Consider the following 19,123-nt stretch of genomic DNA (forward strand, 5'->3'; position numbering starts at 1 on the left):
TGACGCCAGCTCCTCCCATACAGAGGTGGGAGCTGTCCCAGGACCAGCCTTATCTGTGACACTGAGCTCTGGGCCACCTGGCTGTACCCTCATGGCCACCTGATTGCTTCACCTCCTGGTCTTCCCTTCCGGGACAACGTGACCTAATTTATGGCAAATATATCATGCTGTCCAGTATCACTTTTGACTGGAGTGACACATGGTTTACTTGGATTTTGGGGTGAAGTTGGTGCCAAATCTCTTAACTCTGACAGCCCTCCAGGGGTGGGGGAGGGATAATGCTTCTCAGGCTCTAGGGTGAATGTGTCACAGAGTCAGATGACATGGTGCAAGGGGCCCAGAGATGTCCCTGTCCCTTCACTGAGGGCCTGGCTGTATCCCTGAGTAATAGGCTGGGTTTCAGGGCCTCTGGGGGTTTGCGGGGCACTGACTGCAGGACAGGAGGGCCAAACACCCTGCTCACTTACCTCTCTGGAGAGCTCCCCCATCCACTGCTTATGTGGACATTGGCCAGCACCCTCCCACTGCAGCCCCTGCCTGACCTTCGCCACCCCGCAATTCAGCAGGGACGGCAGAGGACAGCGAGGTTGCTCACAGGTAAGGCTTACCTAGGGCAAATGAGGAAACGCATCTCTGAGCCAGAAAACTCTTTGCTTGGCCCTAGGGGGCGAGGCACAGTCAGACCAGGAAAGGAAGGGGCTGGTGTCTGTGGAGGAATGAAGACAGTGAAAGCCAAAAAGGAAGTGGCCCAAGTCTGGCTGCAGGAACAATGGGGAGCCACGCAGTGAGGGGAGTGTTGCGGCTGCCCTATGGAAGAACCCGACAGCCCTTCAGTAGGTTAAGATCAGCTGTGTGAGAGTGGAAGTGGAGAGCAAGACAGGAAAGGGTCCCAGAGTGGGCATCTCAAATGCTAAAAGCTCAAAGCTTATCAGGCAGGAGAAGGGAGCCCATGGGCTGAAGCCCCTGGGAAGACTTCCTGGAGGAGGTAGGGTTCTGATTGTGGCAAATGATGAGTCAGATTTAGGAGGAAGGCTGGGCAGGGTGTGAAGATGCCACAAGGAGAGCAACCCTGAGGGCTTGGGAAGATCCCAGGCAAGATGGGCCGGTGAAGGTTCCCAAACAGTTTTATGACCCAGACTTGAAATTTGGTGAGGGAGTGTAATAGGAAAGAGGGCTGACCCCTGAGCTCTTTCTGTGTACTAGGTGCCGTACTGAATACTTTCTATATCTCAGCTCCTTCCTGGAGCAATCCTGTGAGGTCATCACTGTTGTCATACCCCCTGGACATAAGAACTAAGTCATGAAATGTCTTCTTCAGCTTTTCTCCCTGGACCTCAGATATCTCCCTTACCAAGATGCCAAACCTCAAAGGTGGGGCACTCCCTTACTTCCCTGCCCCCTGCAGCGCTATTTGCCACCCTTTCCACCAGCCTCTACCTGTGAACCTTTGCTTCTTACCCTATTTCCCATGGAAATCTGGAAGATTATTATCAGAAAGTTATCTACTCCACAAGTGACTATAACCCCTAACATTTTCAAATAGTGAAGAATGCCATCTACCTGCAAATAGAGCCCCTTCTGTGAAAATCCGGACGCTTTAGGTTAGCTTCACTGAACACTTGTGGAGTGGTAAACACTTGCATACCTGTCTTAACGCTCAGAGACAGTGACTTGTCTGGGGTCTTGATGGCAGTTGGACGCGCTGCTTCTCCGGAAGACAGAGCTGTAGATAAAAATATTTTGAAGAAGAAAATGCAGCAGCCAGACTGGCTCTCTAGAAAGCTTGCAGAGGGTCTGTATTTTAGGTGCCCCCTGGGTGAATGTGAGAAGCAAAAACCCAAGGGCTGCCCTCACATACCTTGTTTCGGAAGTGAAGAATAATACTTACACCCCTAGGAGGGGTCTATGAGGACTAAATGAGGCCGTGAGCATGTGAGCACATCCAGGTGCCAGGAGACAGAGGACTGAGGATAGAAGCCAAGAACAGGGCGTTTATATTTGTAGTAGGCACTGGAGATACAATGAAAAACACAGCATTCCTGACCCGGACCAGACATTCCAGTGGGGAATCAGACACTAAACCAAAATAAGTAAATAAAATATATACTTAATGTGTTGACTGCACAAATGAGGCAGTTGGAGGGCGAGGGTGGGAGGATGGGGCGTGCCTGAAGGGAGTGGCTGCCATGTTAAATAAGGCCGTACATTTGCTTCAGGATGCATATAGAACGTTAAATATTTTAAGGAGACGCCGACAAGTTCCTTTCCAACCCCAGAAGTTCCTAACTTCAAATGGGCCCCATCCATACCTTTCGATATACTTCGTCACTGGGGAAAGTCGGGGAAGAGCCTCAAATCGGTTGTTCCCTCGTATTAGGGCATTTACGGTAGGCTTAGCCCCGGGACCGCGGATCCTCAAGATTAGGGGCGTGAGTCCCGCCCCCGGACGGTGCGCGCGCGTGCGCGGGGATAAGAGCAAGCCGGGGCTCTCTTGCTGCTGGTGCCGGGCGTGGGCGGCGCGTTGAGCGCCTGAATGGCTTGGAAAAGTGCGCCCGGAACGGTTGTGCTGATCCTGGCGCTGTGGATGCTTCTCGGCTTCGGACTGGGCTTGGAGGCCGCCCCGACCTCGGTCACAACCCGATCCCCGGCCCAGGCCTCAGGTGAGTGAGATCCGCGCAGCCCGCGAGCAGCTTGGCTTTGTCCCCGAGCGCCGGCAGTGCCTTGACGTGGGCTGCACCGCATGTGTGTCCCGGACACTCCCCCAGCTCGTGCTTCTCAACTCCATACATAGCCCGACAACATAGCCCGGCCGCTGTGTGAGCTATTCGCAATAGGGGGACTCCCAGCCTTTAACTACCCTGCTTCGGCCTTGCTCCCACCCTGCACCTGCTTTGCTTTGTCGTGCCTCATTGTCACCTCCAAGCCGCCCTTCAGCCCAGCATGGGCAGGAAGGCTCGCTGCAGGCTCAGGTTGTCCGACCTCTAACACTGCATTGCCGGTCACCCGGTACCTGGTACCTCCCACAGCAGCTGCGCCTTCCAAACCCCTATGCCTGAGCTGAGGCCATGTGGCTGTTTCCTCCCCTCTTCCCAGTCTCTGCACTTTATATATATATATATATATATATATATATATATATATATATATATATATATATATATATATATATATATATATATATATATATATATATATATATATATATATATATATTAAAAAATATATATATTTTTTAAATTGGGGAACTGTGTTTTTCCAGGGCCCATCAGCTCCAAGTTACGTAGTTTCAATCTACAATAGTTGTGGAGGGCGCAGCTCAGTGGCCCATGCGAGGACCAGCAACCTTGGCGTTATGAGCACTGCGCTCTTAACCAACTGAGCGAACCAGGCACCCTCCCCTCCCCAATCTGTTCACTTTATTCCTCTGGCCTTAGAGAATGAAAGGTCTCCCTCTATGTGACCCCTGGCCTAAGTGTGGTTGGTGGCCATCTCTGAGGTTTGCAAAGGCAGCTGGGAGAATTAGAGTGGTCTCCCTGTGCACACAGTGCCCCTGACTTTCAGCTGGGCGCTCAGGTTCACACATTTACCCCACTCCTCCGTGGGCTCCCGGCTTATCTGGTCCTCTTCCTTACCCCAAAGTCCCTGCCTTTTCAGGTTAAATGTTTCTGGTCCCTTCAAGGAGGCAGGATTCATGTTAATCAAGTTCCAAACTCTTTACACACAAGCAGTCTCCTCAGAACACAGGTAGGGACTCCTAACTGCCCCTTTTACACGTGAGAAAACTAAGGCTGGGAGGAGAAGTCACTGGTTACCCCAACTCCCGTCTGACCCCACAGCCTTATAAGCCCAGGTCAGCTCTGCTGCCTTGACAGAGGGACACACACTTCAGCAGGCCAAGGAGGGAGGTGGTTGGTCGCCTGGGCCAAGAGTGGCTAGGCCTGGGGAGGAAGCCTCGCCCAAAGGCTTTCAGCTCCCCACTGGCAGGGAAGGAAGCCCGCTCCAGCTTGTCTACAGTTCTTACGGGCTCCACCCGGCTCCGGGATTGTGTGGCCCACAGAGGGGCCAACTGTGGAGAGTGGGAGGTTTGGAATAAAGATGGAAGGGTCAAGCGATGGGACCAAACCAGGTGTTTGCCACCCATCCTGCTGCACCCAAGAGGAAGCCCTCAAGGCCCTCCCTTGCTCTTTCCCTCGGGCTCCCACCTGCTGGCTCAGGTTCTGGGCCCTTCTATGCTCCTCCCTATCAGCATACAACCGAAGCCTCACTGCCCAGGGTCCAGGAAGGCTCAGATCTCATCTGAGTGTGACCTGTGTCCACTTGTTGTCAGGCACTGCCCTGGGCTTGTGGTCAAAAGGTCGGCCCGGACACACTGAGTGTCCAGTCTATGCGGGTACCAGTTTAAGGATGGCTGTTATAAGTGGGAAGCAGAGCCTCAGGGATCTTTGAGGGGGCATGAGACCCCTCCTAGAAAATAGACTGAGATCTGAAGGCTGAGGAGGAAATCACCAGGTAGAGTGCAGGGAGGAAAGGGTGCACTGGGCTAGGGAACAGCACCGGCAAAGGCCCTGAGATAGAGCAAGCCAGGCCTCTTGGAGAGGCAGTGAAGAGGCCACGACAGAGGGAGCTTGGTGAAGAGGAGAATGTGGGAGGAGGTGTGGCTGCAGAGAGGATTCAGGGTTGGGCCAGGCCCTGTGGCCAACAGAGCAGGTAGGATTTGGTTGTGAGAGGGTCGTGGGACCAGGGGATGGTTTTGAGCAGAAGGCGGGAGGTGGGTGACCAAATGATGTGACTCTGAGAGGTCTCCAGTGTCTGAATGGAGATGGGGGTGGGGGCCTGGTGAGGAGGTCGCACATTCAGGATGGGTAAAGTGGTCAGATCTGGGAGGGATTTAGGAGCTGAGTTCACAAAGCAGGTCATCTACCCAGAGCCTCGGTTTCACCTTTGCTAAGCAGGTGGGATGTAACAGGCCCTGCTGACCCTGACCGTTGCCCTAATCCAGGGCAGGTTTCGAGATGGCCCCTCCCCCAGCCTGTTTAACCATGGAGCTTGGAGAGACTCCTGGGTGACTATCTGGCTGTTTGGAGCCTGGTAAAGACGACTGATTCAATGAGACCTGGGTTTGAACCCCCACTCTGCCATTAGCTCTCCCACCTCTGGCCTTAACCTCTCTGCAGTGTCTTCTGTGGAATGGGCATCGCAATAGAACCTGCCCAGGAGAGCTCATGGTGAGGCCATGAACTCTTCTGCTCCAAGACCCACACATAGTAGGTCCTCAGCAAAGGGGGGCCACCAATGTAGTTCCAGTGCTCTGGGTCCTGACCTGTCTCCTGGTGGTTACAGCCTGTGACCACTGGGCTCCTGGAGGAGGGTCCAGACTTAGACCTCCTAGGTCTCATTTGTTTGCATCTCACAGGCCCCAGTGCAGGCTCGTGCCTGCCCACCAGCTTCCAGTGCCGCACCAGTGGTTTCTGTGTGCCCCTCATCTGGCGCTGCGATGGTGACCAGGATTGCCCTGATGGCAGTGATGAGGAGTGCGGTGAGTGGCTATACCCCTGGATGGGGGTTGCAGGGGCGGGACCACAGGAGGCAGTGTTTGTGGAAGGGGTGTGGCTTTCAAGTGGGGTGGGGCGGGGCCTGAGGGTAGATGGGACTTGTGAGGAGGGAAGTCTGGGTGGGTTTCAAGCTTGAGAAGAGGTGGGTTTACAGGGAGGCGGAGTTAGTTGGGTCTTGGGGGGAGGAGCTTGCAGGGAGGCGAGTCCTTGGAAGGCGGAGATAACAGGCAGGCGCACAGCCTTCAGGATAGGCGTGCTTTATAGGGTCCACTGTCCTTGGAAGGCGGGGCTTACAGAGAGGTGGGCTGTGGGGAGTGCCTGGGCCCTGTTGTGGGAGTGTTTTGGGACCTGACTGACCTTGTACTCCAGAGATAGAACCGTGTGCCCAGGATGGGCAGTGCCCGCCACCCACAGGCAGCTCATGCTCTTGTGACAACATGGATGACTGCCCCGATGGCATCGACGAGAACTTTCTGAACTGCAGCAGCCAGCCCTGCCGGGACGGGGAGCTCCGTTGCCTACTGGGCAATTCCTGCATCCCACACACGTGGTTCTGTGATGGCCACCCGGACTGTCCCGATTCCAGCGATGAGCTTGACTGCGGTGTGTGCCATGGGACCTCATATGCCTGTAGCGGTGGGGAGGACTGGTCATTAAACAAGGATGCCTGACACCTTTCGTTGTGTGACCAGGCTGGGGTGTGGACACGTGCATCTGCTTGTGTCTGCATCTCCGTGGGGGCAACCAGAGGTCAGTCCCTGCGGCAGCAGTGCTCACCAGCCTCTCTCAGTCTGGGATGGAAGATGAGCCTCAAGGTTCTCCCCAGGCACCTGGAACACCTGTTCATCCTCCGCCCCACGCCTCAGGTACCCCCTCCCAAGCTAATGAATGCCTCGACTTAATTGCAGGAACTGAGATCCACCAGGAAGGCACATCTGTGGGGACCCCTGTGACCTCTGTGACCCTGGACAATGTCACGTATCTCAGGAATACCACCACCACCTTAGTCAACCACCAGGACTCAGTCCAGTCGGGAAACCGAAATGCCTATGGGGCTATGGCAGCTGCTGGTATGACGAACAGGTCCTCGCACTCCTAGGGACTGGGCCGCTCTGCCTGAGAGCTGGGGCTCAGGGAGGGGATGGGCTGCAGACCCCCATGCCAATGGATTAGGAGCTTGGTGGGTGAGGGGCCTCCTGCCACTCCCTCACCCACCCCCATCTGTCTGTTCCCCATAGTGGTGCTAAGCGCAGGCCTGGTTGCTGCCATCCTGCTTGCGTTTTCCCGGCTGTGTGCCCAGGGGCTCCTGGTGGCCGTGAAGGAGTCCCTGCTGCTGTCAGAGAGGAAGACCTTGCTGCTCTGAGGATGAGCTCTTGCCATCACGTTGCCCAGCCCTGAGTGTGGCAGCTATGGGGACACGCACACTGCTGCTGGCACAGCAGTCCTCAGACATGGTTCTTCTGGCCACGCGGCACTGCAGACCTGAACTCCTGCAGACGTGACCCTGGACATTGGAGGTGTCCAGGCCCTCCCCTGGATGCAAGAAGCTGGATGGGGAACACACCCCAACTGGAACCAAGGGGCTTGTCCCAGGCTATTCCCATGGGTGGCCCTGTGCTTAGACACTCCTACTGCCCCCACCTGATGGTGGTGATTAAAGTTACTTCACATCCTCTGCTGCCTCTGGGCCTCTGTCTCTCTCTGCCCAGGCACCCTGGGGTCTTGGCTGCAGCCCCTCCTCTGTGGTGGAGTACCCAGCCCAGAGAGTGTGGGACTTGTGCCCTAGCCCTGGGCCTCCTGACAGCCATTCTGCCTCTGGGATCCAGAGCAGGGGCAGTGGGGCCAGGGCAGCGGGGGAATTCTGCATTGCCCGCAGGCTTCTGCAAAAAGGACCTTGGACAGTACCTCCTGGTGGTCCATGTCCATCATGGCTGCCTCCTCTTTGAGATGGAAGCTAGGTGTCCTGGGTTGGTCTCGGCTCCACTCCATTTTAGAATGTAGGTTTTATTACTCAGGTATAATGAGGCTAACAGATTAGGAGAAGACTGCCATTGAAAAGACAGTTTATAACTTGTTCCCAAGGGAGGGGCATGTCATGCCAGGAAGGGCCACAGGGGGGGGGGGAGTACTGGGGCAGTCAGGAGGCAAAGGCAGGTGTGTGTGTGGCGGGGGGAATAAACATGGGCCAGAGCCTTTATTGTCGCTTCCTCCAGAGGCATGGGCAAGGCAGGGTAAGCAGGCATGGGATTGCTAGTTTGAGTAATTGCAGTGAGCTCTGAGCATGGGCACTGTCCACTGTGTAAATCTCAGCCTGCTGACACACGTATGCTCAGCTAGGCATCCCTGAGATGCTTACCTGGGTCCGTGTTCCTCATGCTCCCCCCACAGACATGTCCCCAATCAGAGCCAGGGTTATGGCTGGACCAGCCCTTGCGGTTCTTGGTATGATCCCAGGATGCACCTCAGCAATAACCATGGGGGAAATTTGAGGAACAAGAGTTATTACTCACAGGTCCTGGAGGGTACATGGCCGGCCCAGGGCCACACAGTGTGGGGAGAGAGAGAGAACCTGGGGCTCTGCCTGTATTAAGATCTGAGGGTGGGGCATCTAGGGTTTCCTGGGTTTGTTCTTTATTGGCTAAAGCATGAAGCAGGAGTTAGGGTGCAGGAAGGGAGAAGCAGGGCCCCCCAAGTGGTCAGTTACCTAGGTCACCCAGGGCTTCCTGCAAGAGGGAGCTTCATGGGTGGGAGCAGCCTGATTCCTTATCTGGTGGTTTGCTAGTAGCTGAGTCCTAAGGCTGGCACTGTGATAATTCAAGATGGATGTCGTTTGCAATGGATGCCTGGGGATCAGAACGCTTAATGTCAGGCACGTGCACTATACTGTCCCTAGATGTCTGGCACCTGGCCCTGGGGTCATCCGGGTAGGGGGATGGTGGCTCTGGATCAGTTGAGTTTAGGTGAATTCTGTTTTTAGGCATGAGCTAACCCCAAGGGACAGTCCCTCCCTACTTAGTGGGACCCCAGTTACCCAAGCATCAAGAATACAGAAAATACACACTAACTGCTGGGTGATGAGGCAAGGCTTTTCTCTGACCCTTGGTTTCCTCATCATTGAATTGGGTGGCCAGGGCTCAAGTAGTCTCCTTGTGGGGACCTCGCTGACATCCATTGAGGTGGACTAGGTGTCTCCTGCCAGCTGGCTCAGTGCAGCCCAGCACTGGGGGAGCACCCAGGGTCCCACACGGTTTCAGGGCTCTCACATCTGGCAGGCAGGGAGCTGGCCCCTAATACAAGATGTTGGGAGGAGACAGAGCAAGCGAGTGCACCAGGAGGGCTTCCTGTAGGTGGTAAAGTTCAGCTTTGGGACTCTGCTCCCCATGGAGAAGGTGCTTGAGGTGAGTTTTGGAGTCTGGGCCTCGGGCAGCGTGTTGGAGACAGTTCTCTGCTGAGCAGCAGGAGTTGAAGCGTGGAAGGTGGGCTGCAGCCAGGATGGGGGGGGGTGCTGGACTGATGGTGAGCAGAGGCTGCCCTGCCTCCTGGGGTACAAGGCCTTCCCTCAGCACCTTCTGGGTGCACCCCAAGCTGGCCAAGGAGCCCTGCCACAGAGACAGAACTGTGGTGGTCTTCTAACAGTTGGCAGGAAGGAGTTATCCCAGAGAGGAGGGCTTTTTGTTTTTAGCATGGTCAGCCATAGTGGGCCAGAGGCTGCGCGGCCAGCTGCAGGTGTCACGTGCCCCCTAAGCAGAGGCCTAGGACCTGGCTCCTTCTGGAGTATCACTTGGGTTCTGTTATCAGGGGAGCCAACCACCACATGCTCAGGGGCTCCCGACAACTGTCAATATACTCTATTTATGGTTCTGGGTTGGCGGATCTTTTTTTTTCTTTTCTTTTTTAATGTTACTATCATGTTTTATTTTTTCAACTGAAAAGAGATTTTTCCATTACAGTTGACATTCAATAGTATATTAGTTTCGGGTGTACAGCATAGTGGGTAGACATTTATATAACTTATGAAGTGATCCCCCATAAGTATAGTACCCATCTGACACTATACATAGTTATTACAATATTATCGACTATATTCCCTATGCTATAATTTACATTCCCGTGACTGTTTTGTAACTACCTATTTGTACTTAATTCCTTCACTTTTTTCTCTCTGCCACCAACCATCTCCCCTCTGGCAACCATCAGTTTGTTCTCTATGAGTCTGTTTCTGTCTGTTTGTTTATTTTGTTCATTAGATTCTACATATAAGTGAGATCATAATGATATTTGTCTTTCTCTGTCTGACTTACCTCACTTAGCATAATACCCGCTAGGTTCATCCATGCTGTCACAAATAGTAAGATTTCACTCTTTTTTTATGGCCAATTAATAGTCTATTGTATATGTGTACCACATCTTTTTTTTTTTTAGCTGAGCCATCCTGCCACCTGTTGGCAGCTCAGTGGCAGCTCAGTTCGGGACCCTGTTGCTCAGAGCTCGCACTCTTAAGTGAGCTCTTAACCAACTGAGCCACTTGGCCTGTACCACATCTTCTTTATCCAATCATCTATTGATGGGTAGGCACTTAGGTTGCTTCAGTATCTTGGCTATTGTCAATAGTGCTGCAATGAACATAGGGGTGCATATATCTTTTTGAGAATTAGTGTTTTGAATTGCTTCAGATAAATACCCAGAAGTGGAATTGCCGGATTGAATGTCAGCTGTATATCCCCAATTTACGAGCATTCGAGTTGCGAACTTTCACAGATACGAACGGACCTCACATTACAAACATTTGTAGATGCGAACAAATCGCAGAAGTAGCTCACGTGTCTGCCAGACATTGTCACAGCTGTGCTGCTGTGTGCTTACTGTACAGTGCGACAGTGTACAGTAGTACAGTGCTCAGTCAGAGCCCAGGATGTCCGGAAGCAAGAGGAAAAGCAGTGGTGATGCGGAGGGGACTGCTAGGAAGCGTCAAAGATGTATAAAACTCACTTTGTTGGACTTACGAATGAATTTGACTTACAGACATTCTCCCGGAATGGAACTCGATTGTAAGTTAGGGACTTACTGTATTTTTAATTTTTTGAGGAACCTCCATATTGGTTTCCATAGTGGTTGCACCAATTTACAATCCCACCAACAGTGCACAAGGGTTCTCTTTTCTCCACACGTGCCCTCCATTACCCAGGCAACTGCTGACTGGCTTCTGACACTATAGATTGCTTGCATTTCTAGAATCACATAGTATATACCCTTTTTTGTCTGGTAGTTTTTACCCGATACAATTCTTTTAAAGCATATACATATTGTTACATGTCTTTGTAGAGAGCTGGAGGCTTGCAGTAAGGATTAAGCCTGAAAGCTGGCAGGCTGACAGGCTCTCAGGCCCGGGGTGAGCAGTGTGAGAAGGTTGGCCGCTGAGGAGAAAACAGCCAACGACCTTGAAAGCGACAGAGTGGAAGGCCATCCTAGTAACAGTTTCTGCTTGTTATGTTTTGCTTTAACCCTGGGAAGATTGCTTCCCTACACCTTATGGAAAGCCCCGGGGGAGGTGTTCCCTGGGAGGAGGGGACTATTCCTCAAGTTCCCAAAACCCCCCTACCTAAGGAAAGTTATTTTTGCTATTAAAGCTGTGTATAAACAATAAACGGGGCCACTCTCTGCTATCAGCACTGGGTGGACCTCCCGTTCCCAGCTTTTGCCTCTAGTCTCTTTCTTTTCCAGTCTCCCACCCAATCCTCTCAGGTACCCTCTTGGCAGATAGACTCCTGGCTGACGAGTCAGGAGTGCTTGTTTGGTGCGTGGGTCGTATCATGTCTTAAAAGTTAACTCATTTTTATTGCTGAGCTGTATGTATTCCGTTGTATGGCTGGCCCACAATTCATTTACCCTATTCATCTGTTGATAGATGTTTGGGTGGTTTCCAGTTTTTGATTATTACATATAGAGCTGCTATGAACATTTATATGTATAAATCTGTACGTGTGCTTTTATTTCTTTTGGGTAAATACCCAGGAGTGGAATGGTTGCATCATATGGGACGTAAACATTTAATTTTAAAGAAATTTCAGAATGTTTTCCAAAGTGGCCATACTCTTTCCCTCGCCCAGCAATGTATGTGTTCTCGTTCCCTCACATCCTTGGCATCACCTGCTATGGTCTTTTTTTTTTTTAATAAATTTTATTGGGGAACAGTGTGTTTTTCCAGGACCCATCAGCTCCAAGTCGTTATCTTCAATCTAGTTGTGGAGGGCGCAGCTCCTTGGCACATGTGGGAATCGAACCAGCAACCTTGGCGTTATGAGCCTGCGCTCTAACCACCTGAGCTAACTGGCCGCCCCTATGGTCAGTCTTTTTTATTTTTGTTATTCTCATGGGTGTGCAACGGTATTATACCATATTTTTTTTTGAAGTGAAATTCATGTAACAGAAAATTAACTGCTTTAAAGTGACACTTCAGTGGCGGTTAACACATTCATATGCTACCACCACCTCTAGGAGTACATGAATATTTTCATGAGCTTGTTGGGTTCCCAAAAGATCTAGTTGGGACTTGAATTGGGATTGCATTGCATTTGTAGGTTACTTTGTAGTTGAGCACCCACGTGCCAGGCACTGCTGGAAGTGCCGGAGACAGTGTCTTGAAGAGAACCAAGCCCCCAACCCCATGATGTAGAGGTGTGGGGAGGGGACAGGCAACCAACTAATAAACCAGTCAGTGCTAAAGTCTGGGGACGAGAAGCTGGGTAGGAGGGCAAGGCATGCTGGGTTGGGGAAAAGATGGGTCACTTTTTATATTAGATAGTCAAAAGAGGCTTTATGAATAGGGAGACATTTGGGTAGAGACCTGAAGGGAGGAAGGGGGTGGGTGAGCTGCACAGGTATGTAAGTGAAAAACATTTTGGGAAGAGGGTACAGTAAGTGCAAAGGGCCTGAGGCAGACATGTGTTCCAGAAACAGGAAGTCTGGAGGGAGTGGAGGTTGTTGTAAGATCTGATGTCAGAGATGGTTGGGGGAAGGCACAGAGGGTAGATAGTGGGGTACCTTTGGGAGGTTTTGAACAGAGGTGGGCATGATCTGACTTAGGTTTTTAAAGCATTTTTCTGCACTAAGAAAATCCCCTCCTTTTGTTTTGTTTAAAGAAAATCCCCTGTTAAAGAAGTGATTTGTCTAACTGAAAGCTTCTGGCTTACGTAAGACTTTGTTTTTTACCAAGTTGGTTTAATACCAGCAGTGTGTAGTGGAATCTGTTGGGGAACAACACTTAGGATAATGTGTATCATCATGGAACTGGTTCATTCTTCCTCAGTGAAAACAAAAAGTACTTGGGAAAAAAAGGGGCTTTCTGATAATATTTCTTACTATCTTGTCACAGTCTGAAATTTCTACTTTAATGCAGTTCTTTGGGTTATGAAAGATTCTTAATTTCTTCAAAACGTATCTGTTGTGCACAAATGTTCAGAGTAGCACAGTTGTAATGGCCAAAAGTAGAACCAACCCAAAGGTCCATCAACAGACGAATAGATAAACACATTGTGTTCCATCCATACAATGGGATATAATTTGGCCATAGAAAGGAATGACATGTGACACACACTACAATATGGGTGAGCCTTGAAAGCATCATGCTAAATGAAAGACGCAAAAGGTCAGCTATTGTATGATTCCATTTGTATGAAATAGGTCCAGAATAGGTATATTCAGAGAGACAGAAAGGTTAGAGGTTGCTTGGGTTCTGGGGGAATAGTGGGATAGGGGATGATAGCTAAAGGGTATGGGATTTCTCTTCGTGGTGATGAAAATGCTCTAACATTAACCATAGTGATGGTTGTACTGTCTGAATGTATTAAAAACCATTGTACATTTGAAATGAGTGAATTCTATGTTAGGGGCTGAATTTGTTTTCTTTTTTGTTAAGATTTTTATTGGGGAATTGGGGGGATGGGAACAACGCTGGGGCATTGGGGGAAAGGGAACAGACAAGTTGCTGTCGTTTTGTTCTCCAGTCTAGTTGTGGAGGACGTTGCTTCACTGGCCCAAGTTGGCACCATCATTGCGCTCTTCCAGGGCGAGGCAGATCAGTCGCCGGCTTCTGGATGGCCGCTCACTGAGGCTGCTGGCCGCTCACGCTGGCTGCTGGCTACACATGGTAGCCCATGGCAACCCATTGCCACAGGGGCTGCAGCCTACGCCGTCGTCGTCGGCGACTCACGGCAGCCCAGCTCCAGGTCGAGCTGTTGTTCAGCATCTTAGCTGTAGAGGGCAGTGTCACTGGCCCTCATATGTGGGATCTGAACCGGGGCCCTCTGGCGTCCCAAGCCAGTTCTTAACCATTGCGCCACTGGGCCGGCCCTGACTTTGTTTTCTTTTTAAAGGCAAATGCCTGCCTATATTTCTTTACACTTAAGAGAAATGTAACAGGGCTTTTGCACTGTGCTCATATTTTCTTAAGCTCCTTTCTGCTTTTGTTAACGCTCTGTGTACAGACTTGCAAGGATGTCGAGTGGCTGCCCTGGTGTCTGAATGAGCCAGCCCCCTTCACAGGTCTGATTTTGTAAAACACACATATGCTATCGTGGCAAAAACAAGTGCCTGTGTCAGGAGCAAGCTCACGGAGGCAAATTACTCTGATTTTCTGAGGTTGACTCATCTGTGCTCTCCTGGCCAAATTGTACTTGGTCCTGGTATAATTCCCCGCCACGATTTGGGTAGCAGCATTTTATTTGGGACTTTTGCTTCAATGGACATTATTGAAAATTGGTCTGAGTTTTCCTATCTTGCTCCCTATTCTTTGTTTTTATTTTTATTAAGGTGAAATTTACATAATGAACCATTTGAAAGAGAACTCAGTGGCAGTTAGGACATTCACGATGCTGTGCAACGACAACCTCTGTCTCCTTCCAGAACATTCCTATCACCCTAAAAGGGACCCCCCCCCCGACTCATTAAACATTGCTTCCATTCCCTCCCCTCCCCCAACCCTGGTAATGCCTAATCTGCTTTCTGTCCTGTGGTTTTGCCTGTTCTGGACATTTTACATAAACAGAATCCTACAGGATGTGGCCTTTTGTGTCTGGCTTCTGGAAAACACTGAGCACCATGTTTTCCAGACTTGTCCACGTGGTAGCCCTATGTGGTTTGGGTTTGTAGATTACACTATCCTCTTAAAAGGAGCTGGGTGTTTCCCCCCTCTCATTCCTTTTTCTCTTCTTGGTGTCAACCTGAATAAGATGGGAATTATCTGCTACTTGAAATGCTGAGAACACTTTATTGGAAACTCCTCTAAGTTTTGTCCTTTAAGGAGAGTTCGATTTCTTCCCCCATTTTTTCCATCTCATTAACATTTTTTTTTTTTTACTCAATGTTTCTGGTATCCATGTTGATAATATGAATGTAATTCATAGTGATATGTAGTAAAAAACATGGATTTTTATTAGTACATTTCTGTATTACTGGCTTTTGGGGTGGTTTTCCCTTTTTTCCTACCAGGACACGTCCCTACATCCTTGGCCACTCCTGGTGTGTCTGGGATGCTGAAAGGTGCTATGCTGGCTTGTGGGATCAGCGTGTTTTCCCTTTTCTCAGTTAGTGCCGAGTTGTCCTCCAGAACGACTTGTATCAATGTCCACCCCACACCCCGCAGGAGAATACCATTTCCCCTACAATCTCGTTAATATTTGATATTATCAAAACTTAATTTTTTTTCCAACCTCATGGTTGGAAAATAAATTTCATGGCTATTTCAGTGGGCATTTTTCTGATTACTAGTGAAGCTGTTTTTTTAAAAAAATTAATAGATTTTTCTAGATCAGTTTTAGGTTCATAGCAAGTTGAGTAGAAGGTACAGAGATTTCCCATCCCACTCCCTGCCACACACACACATGAACATTTCCCCTTATCAACATCCCACAGCCAAGCGGTGCATTTGCTACAATGGATGAACCTACATGGACACCTAGTCACCCAGACTCCATAGTTTATATTAGGGTTCACTCAGGGCATTGGACATTCTATGGGTTTGGACAAATGTATCATGACATGTATCTATCACTGTAGTATCGCACAGACTAGTTTCACTTCTCTAAAAGTCCTCTGTGTTCTGCCTGCTCACCCCCCCCGCCCCCCAACTCCTGAAAATATAATAACTGGTATTTTTACTGTTTCCACAGTTTTGCCTGTTCCAGAATGTCATCCAGTTGGAATCATTCACTACACAGGCTTTTTAGATCGGCTTCTTTCACTCTGTAACATGCACTTAAGGTTCTTCAGTGTCTTTTCATGGCTTCATAGATATTTCTTTTTCATGATGAATAATATTCCATGGTCTAGACGCCCTACAGTTTATTTATCCATCACCTACTGAAGGACATCTTGGTGGTTTCCAGGTTTTGGCAATTATGAGTAAAGCTTCCATAAACGTTTATGTGCAAGTTTGTGTGGATATAAGTTTTTAACTCCTTTGAGTAAATACCAAAAGCACAGTTGCTGGATCGTATGGTAAGAGTCTGCTTACTTTTGTAAGAAACCGCCAGACTGTCTTCCAAAGTGGCCACACCATTTTGCATTCCCACCAACTGTGAGTGGCAGTGCCTGTGGCTCCATGTCCTCGCCAGCATTTGGGGTCGTCAGTGTTCTAGATTTTGGCTGTCCTAACAGGTGTGTACTGGTAGCTCATGATTTTAATTTACATTTCTTTCCCCGATGGCATATGATGTGTGATGACATGTGTGTTTTCATATGCTTATTTGCAATCTGCCATTCTTCCTTAGTGATCTTTGGCCTGTTTTCTAATTGGGTTGTCTTCTTGTTTTATGAGTTCTCTGTATATCTTAGATAACAGTCCTTTATTAGATATGTGTTTTGCAAATTTTCCTCCCAGTTTGTGCCTGTCCTCTTTCTGGATAGCGTCTTTCACAGAACAGAAAATTTTAACTTGGACGCAGTCCAGCTTATCAACTCCTTCTTTCATGGATCATGCCTTTGGTGTTTTATCTAAAAAGTCATCGCCAAAATCAAGTTCATCTATGTTTTCTCCTATGCTACCTTCTAGGAGTCTTAACATTTTGCATTTTACATTTAGGCCTGTGGTCCATTTTGAGTTTGTGAAAGGTGTAAGGTCTGTGTCTAGATTCATTTTTTTGCCTGTGGATGTCCAGTCGTTCCAGTACCATTTATTGAAAACACTGTTTTTTCCCATTGTATTGCCTTTGAGCCTGTGTCAGAGATCAGTTGACTATATTTATGAGGGTCTATTTCTGGGTTCTATTCTGTTCCATTGATCTATTTGTCTCTTCTTTGATTTCTTTTATCAATTTTGGAGTTTTCCTCTTATAGAACTTAAACATATTTTGATAGATTTATACCAACATATTTAATTTTGGGGGTGCTAATGTAAGTGGTGCTGTTTTTAATTTCAAGCTCCACTTTTTGATTTCTGGTACATAGGAAGGAAAGTGATTAGCTTTGTATATTGACCTTGTATCTTGCAATGTTTGTTGCTATAATGGCTTGTTAGGTCCAGGAGGGTCTTTTTGGTTAATTTTCCTGGATTTTCTACATAGATGATCATATCATCTGTGAACAAAGTTTTCTTTCTTTCTTCCCAATCCATATTCCTTTCATTTCCTTGTCTTATTGCGTTAGCTAGACCTTCTAGCACGATGTTGGAAGGCATGGTGAGAGGGGACATCGCTTTGTTCCTGATCTTAATGGGAAAGCTTCGAGTTTCTCACCATTAAGTATGATGCTAGCTGTAGGGTTTTTTTTTGGTAGATGTTCTTTATCAAGTTGAGGGAGTTCCTTTCTGTTCCTAATTTACTGACTTTTCCCACTTTTAAAAAAAATTGTGGTAAAAATACACATAACATAAAGATTGCCAACTTAACTATTTTTATTTATTTTTGTCTTTCTATCAACTTAACTAATTTTAAGTGTACGTTCTGTAGGGTTAAGTACATTCACATTATAATCCTCAGAACTCTTTTCATCTTGAAAAACTGAAACTCTGTACTCATTAAATAACCCTTTCTCCCTCCCCCAGCCCTGGCATCACCACCTACTTCCTGTCTCTATGAAGTTGACTCCTCTAGGGACTTCATATAAGTGGAATCCTACAGTACTTGTCTTTTTGTGTTGGCTTATTTCATGTCCTCAAAATTTATCTATGTCATAGCATTTGTCAGAATGTCCTTCCTTTTTAAAACTGAATTATTCACCCATGTTTTAAAGATTCCATTCCTGTGACTTGCCTGTTCATATCCTGTTGGTACCTTTACTTTTGGGTGGCTTTTTCTCACTGATATTTGGGAGTTCATCAAAGTTTACTAAAAAAAACCAACTCTACCCATTAAAGTTTATTTCCTATCTCCCCCTCAGGCCCTGGCAACTATTAATCTGCATTCCATTTTTATAGGTTTAATTATTCTAGATATTTCTTATAAAAGGAATCAAAGTGTGTGGCCTTTTGTGTCTGGCTTCTTTCGCTTATGTTTTTGAGGGTCATTCATGTTGTAGCATGTATCAGTATTTCCTTTTTATGGTTAATAATATTCCATTTTATGTATATACAATTTGTTTATCCATTCACCTGTTGATGGATATTTGGGTTGTTCCCATCTTTTGACTATTATGAATAGTGCTGCTGTGAACATTCATGCACAAGTATTTGTTTGAGTCTCTGCAACTCATTTGGGTATATACCTAGGAGCGGAATTGCTGGGTCATCTGGTAACTCTGTTTAACTTTTTGAGGAGCTGCTAAACTGTGTTCCACAGCGATTAACCATTTTACATTCCCAAAAACAATGTATGAAGGTTGTTGTAATTTTTCCAATCTGTAATCACCAATACTGATTATTATTTTTTTTTGCTATATCATGGATGTGAAGTGGTATCTTGTGGTTTTGATTTATATTGAACATCATGCGATTGTTGAACATATTTTCATGAGCTTGTTGGCTATCTGTATATCTTCTTTGGAGAAATGTCAATTCAAGTCCTTTGCCCATCCTTTTTGTTGTTGTTGTTATTATTGAGTTGTAAGAGTTCTTTATATATTCTGGGTACAAGGTCTTTTTCAGATATATGGTTTGCGAATACTTTCTCCCATGCTGAGGGTTGCTTTTTTTTTATTAAATTATTTTTTATTATGAAATACACATTTTTTAGAATTAGTTTCAGCTGTACAACACAGTGCAATAGTTATACTTTTTACCCCTTGAAGTGACAACCCCCCTCCCCCAATCCGCCGCCCCACTTCCCCCCCAATATCATACATATCTATTGCAATTCCCTTGCCTCCACTCCCACACTATACTCCACGTCCCATGACTATATATATATATATATTTATTTATTTATATATATATTCACTTATAGTTGACATACAATATTAGAGGGTTGCCTTTTTGCATATCCCTTTTAAATTGCATTTATTAATATAATGAGTATCTCACACCTTACTTCAAAAGCTAGAAGTGACAGTAATTTACCACCAGAGGTCACTGTCACTCCGTTATTTTTGCCAGGATAGCTGGGGAGAATTTTCATTTGTACTTTTTTGTGTTGAGCATCTTT

At 47.8% G+C, this 19,123-nt stretch overlaps 1 protein-coding gene across 3 annotated transcripts; it reads left to right on the forward strand.

Moving 5' to 3' along the window:
* The first annotated feature begins 2,439 nt into the window (after positions 1 to 2,439).
* On the forward strand, positions 2,440 to 7,227 carry CD320 (CD320 molecule). Of its 3 annotated transcripts, none has more exons than XM_019667590.1 (5): positions 2,440 to 2,660; positions 5,414 to 5,536; positions 5,922 to 6,155; positions 6,461 to 6,635; positions 6,791 to 7,227. In XM_019667590.1, exons 1-5 carry the CDS (start codon positions 2,534 to 2,536, stop codon positions 6,948 to 6,950), a joined length of 819 nt encoding a protein of 272 aa, XP_019523135.1. In that variant the 5' UTR covers positions 2,440 to 2,533; the 3' UTR covers positions 6,951 to 7,227. The 3 variants fall into 3 exon arrangements, with proteins under 3 accessions (XP_019523135.1, XP_019523137.1, XP_019523136.1); XM_019667592.1 differs by having other exon boundaries at positions 6,461 to 6,622; XM_019667591.1 differs by having other exon boundaries at positions 5,928 to 6,155.
* The last annotated feature ends 11,896 nt before the right edge of the window (positions 7,228 to 19,123 follow it).

This window comes from Hipposideros armiger, unplaced genomic scaffold (assembly GCF_001890085.2).
Source record: "Hipposideros armiger isolate ML-2016 unplaced genomic scaffold, ASM189008v1 scaffold_502, whole genome shotgun sequence".
NCBI classification, from domain to species: domain Eukaryota; kingdom Metazoa; phylum Chordata; class Mammalia; order Chiroptera; family Hipposideridae; genus Hipposideros; species Hipposideros armiger.

Excerpts from the sequence above, each read along its gene's own strand:
- CD320 (XM_019667590.1), top strand. The coding sequence starts at position 2,534 with ATGGCTTGGAAAAGTGCGCCCGGAACGGTTGTGCTGATCCTGGCGCTG. Across the intron at positions 5,537-5,921 it reads TGGCAGTGATGAGGAGTGCG|AGATAGAACCGTGTGCCCAG; the intron begins GTGAGTGGCTAT and ends CTTGTACTCCAG. Across the intron at positions 6,156-6,460 it reads CAGCGATGAGCTTGACTGCG|GAACTGAGATCCACCAGGAA; the intron begins GTGTGTGCCATG and ends ACTTAATTGCAG.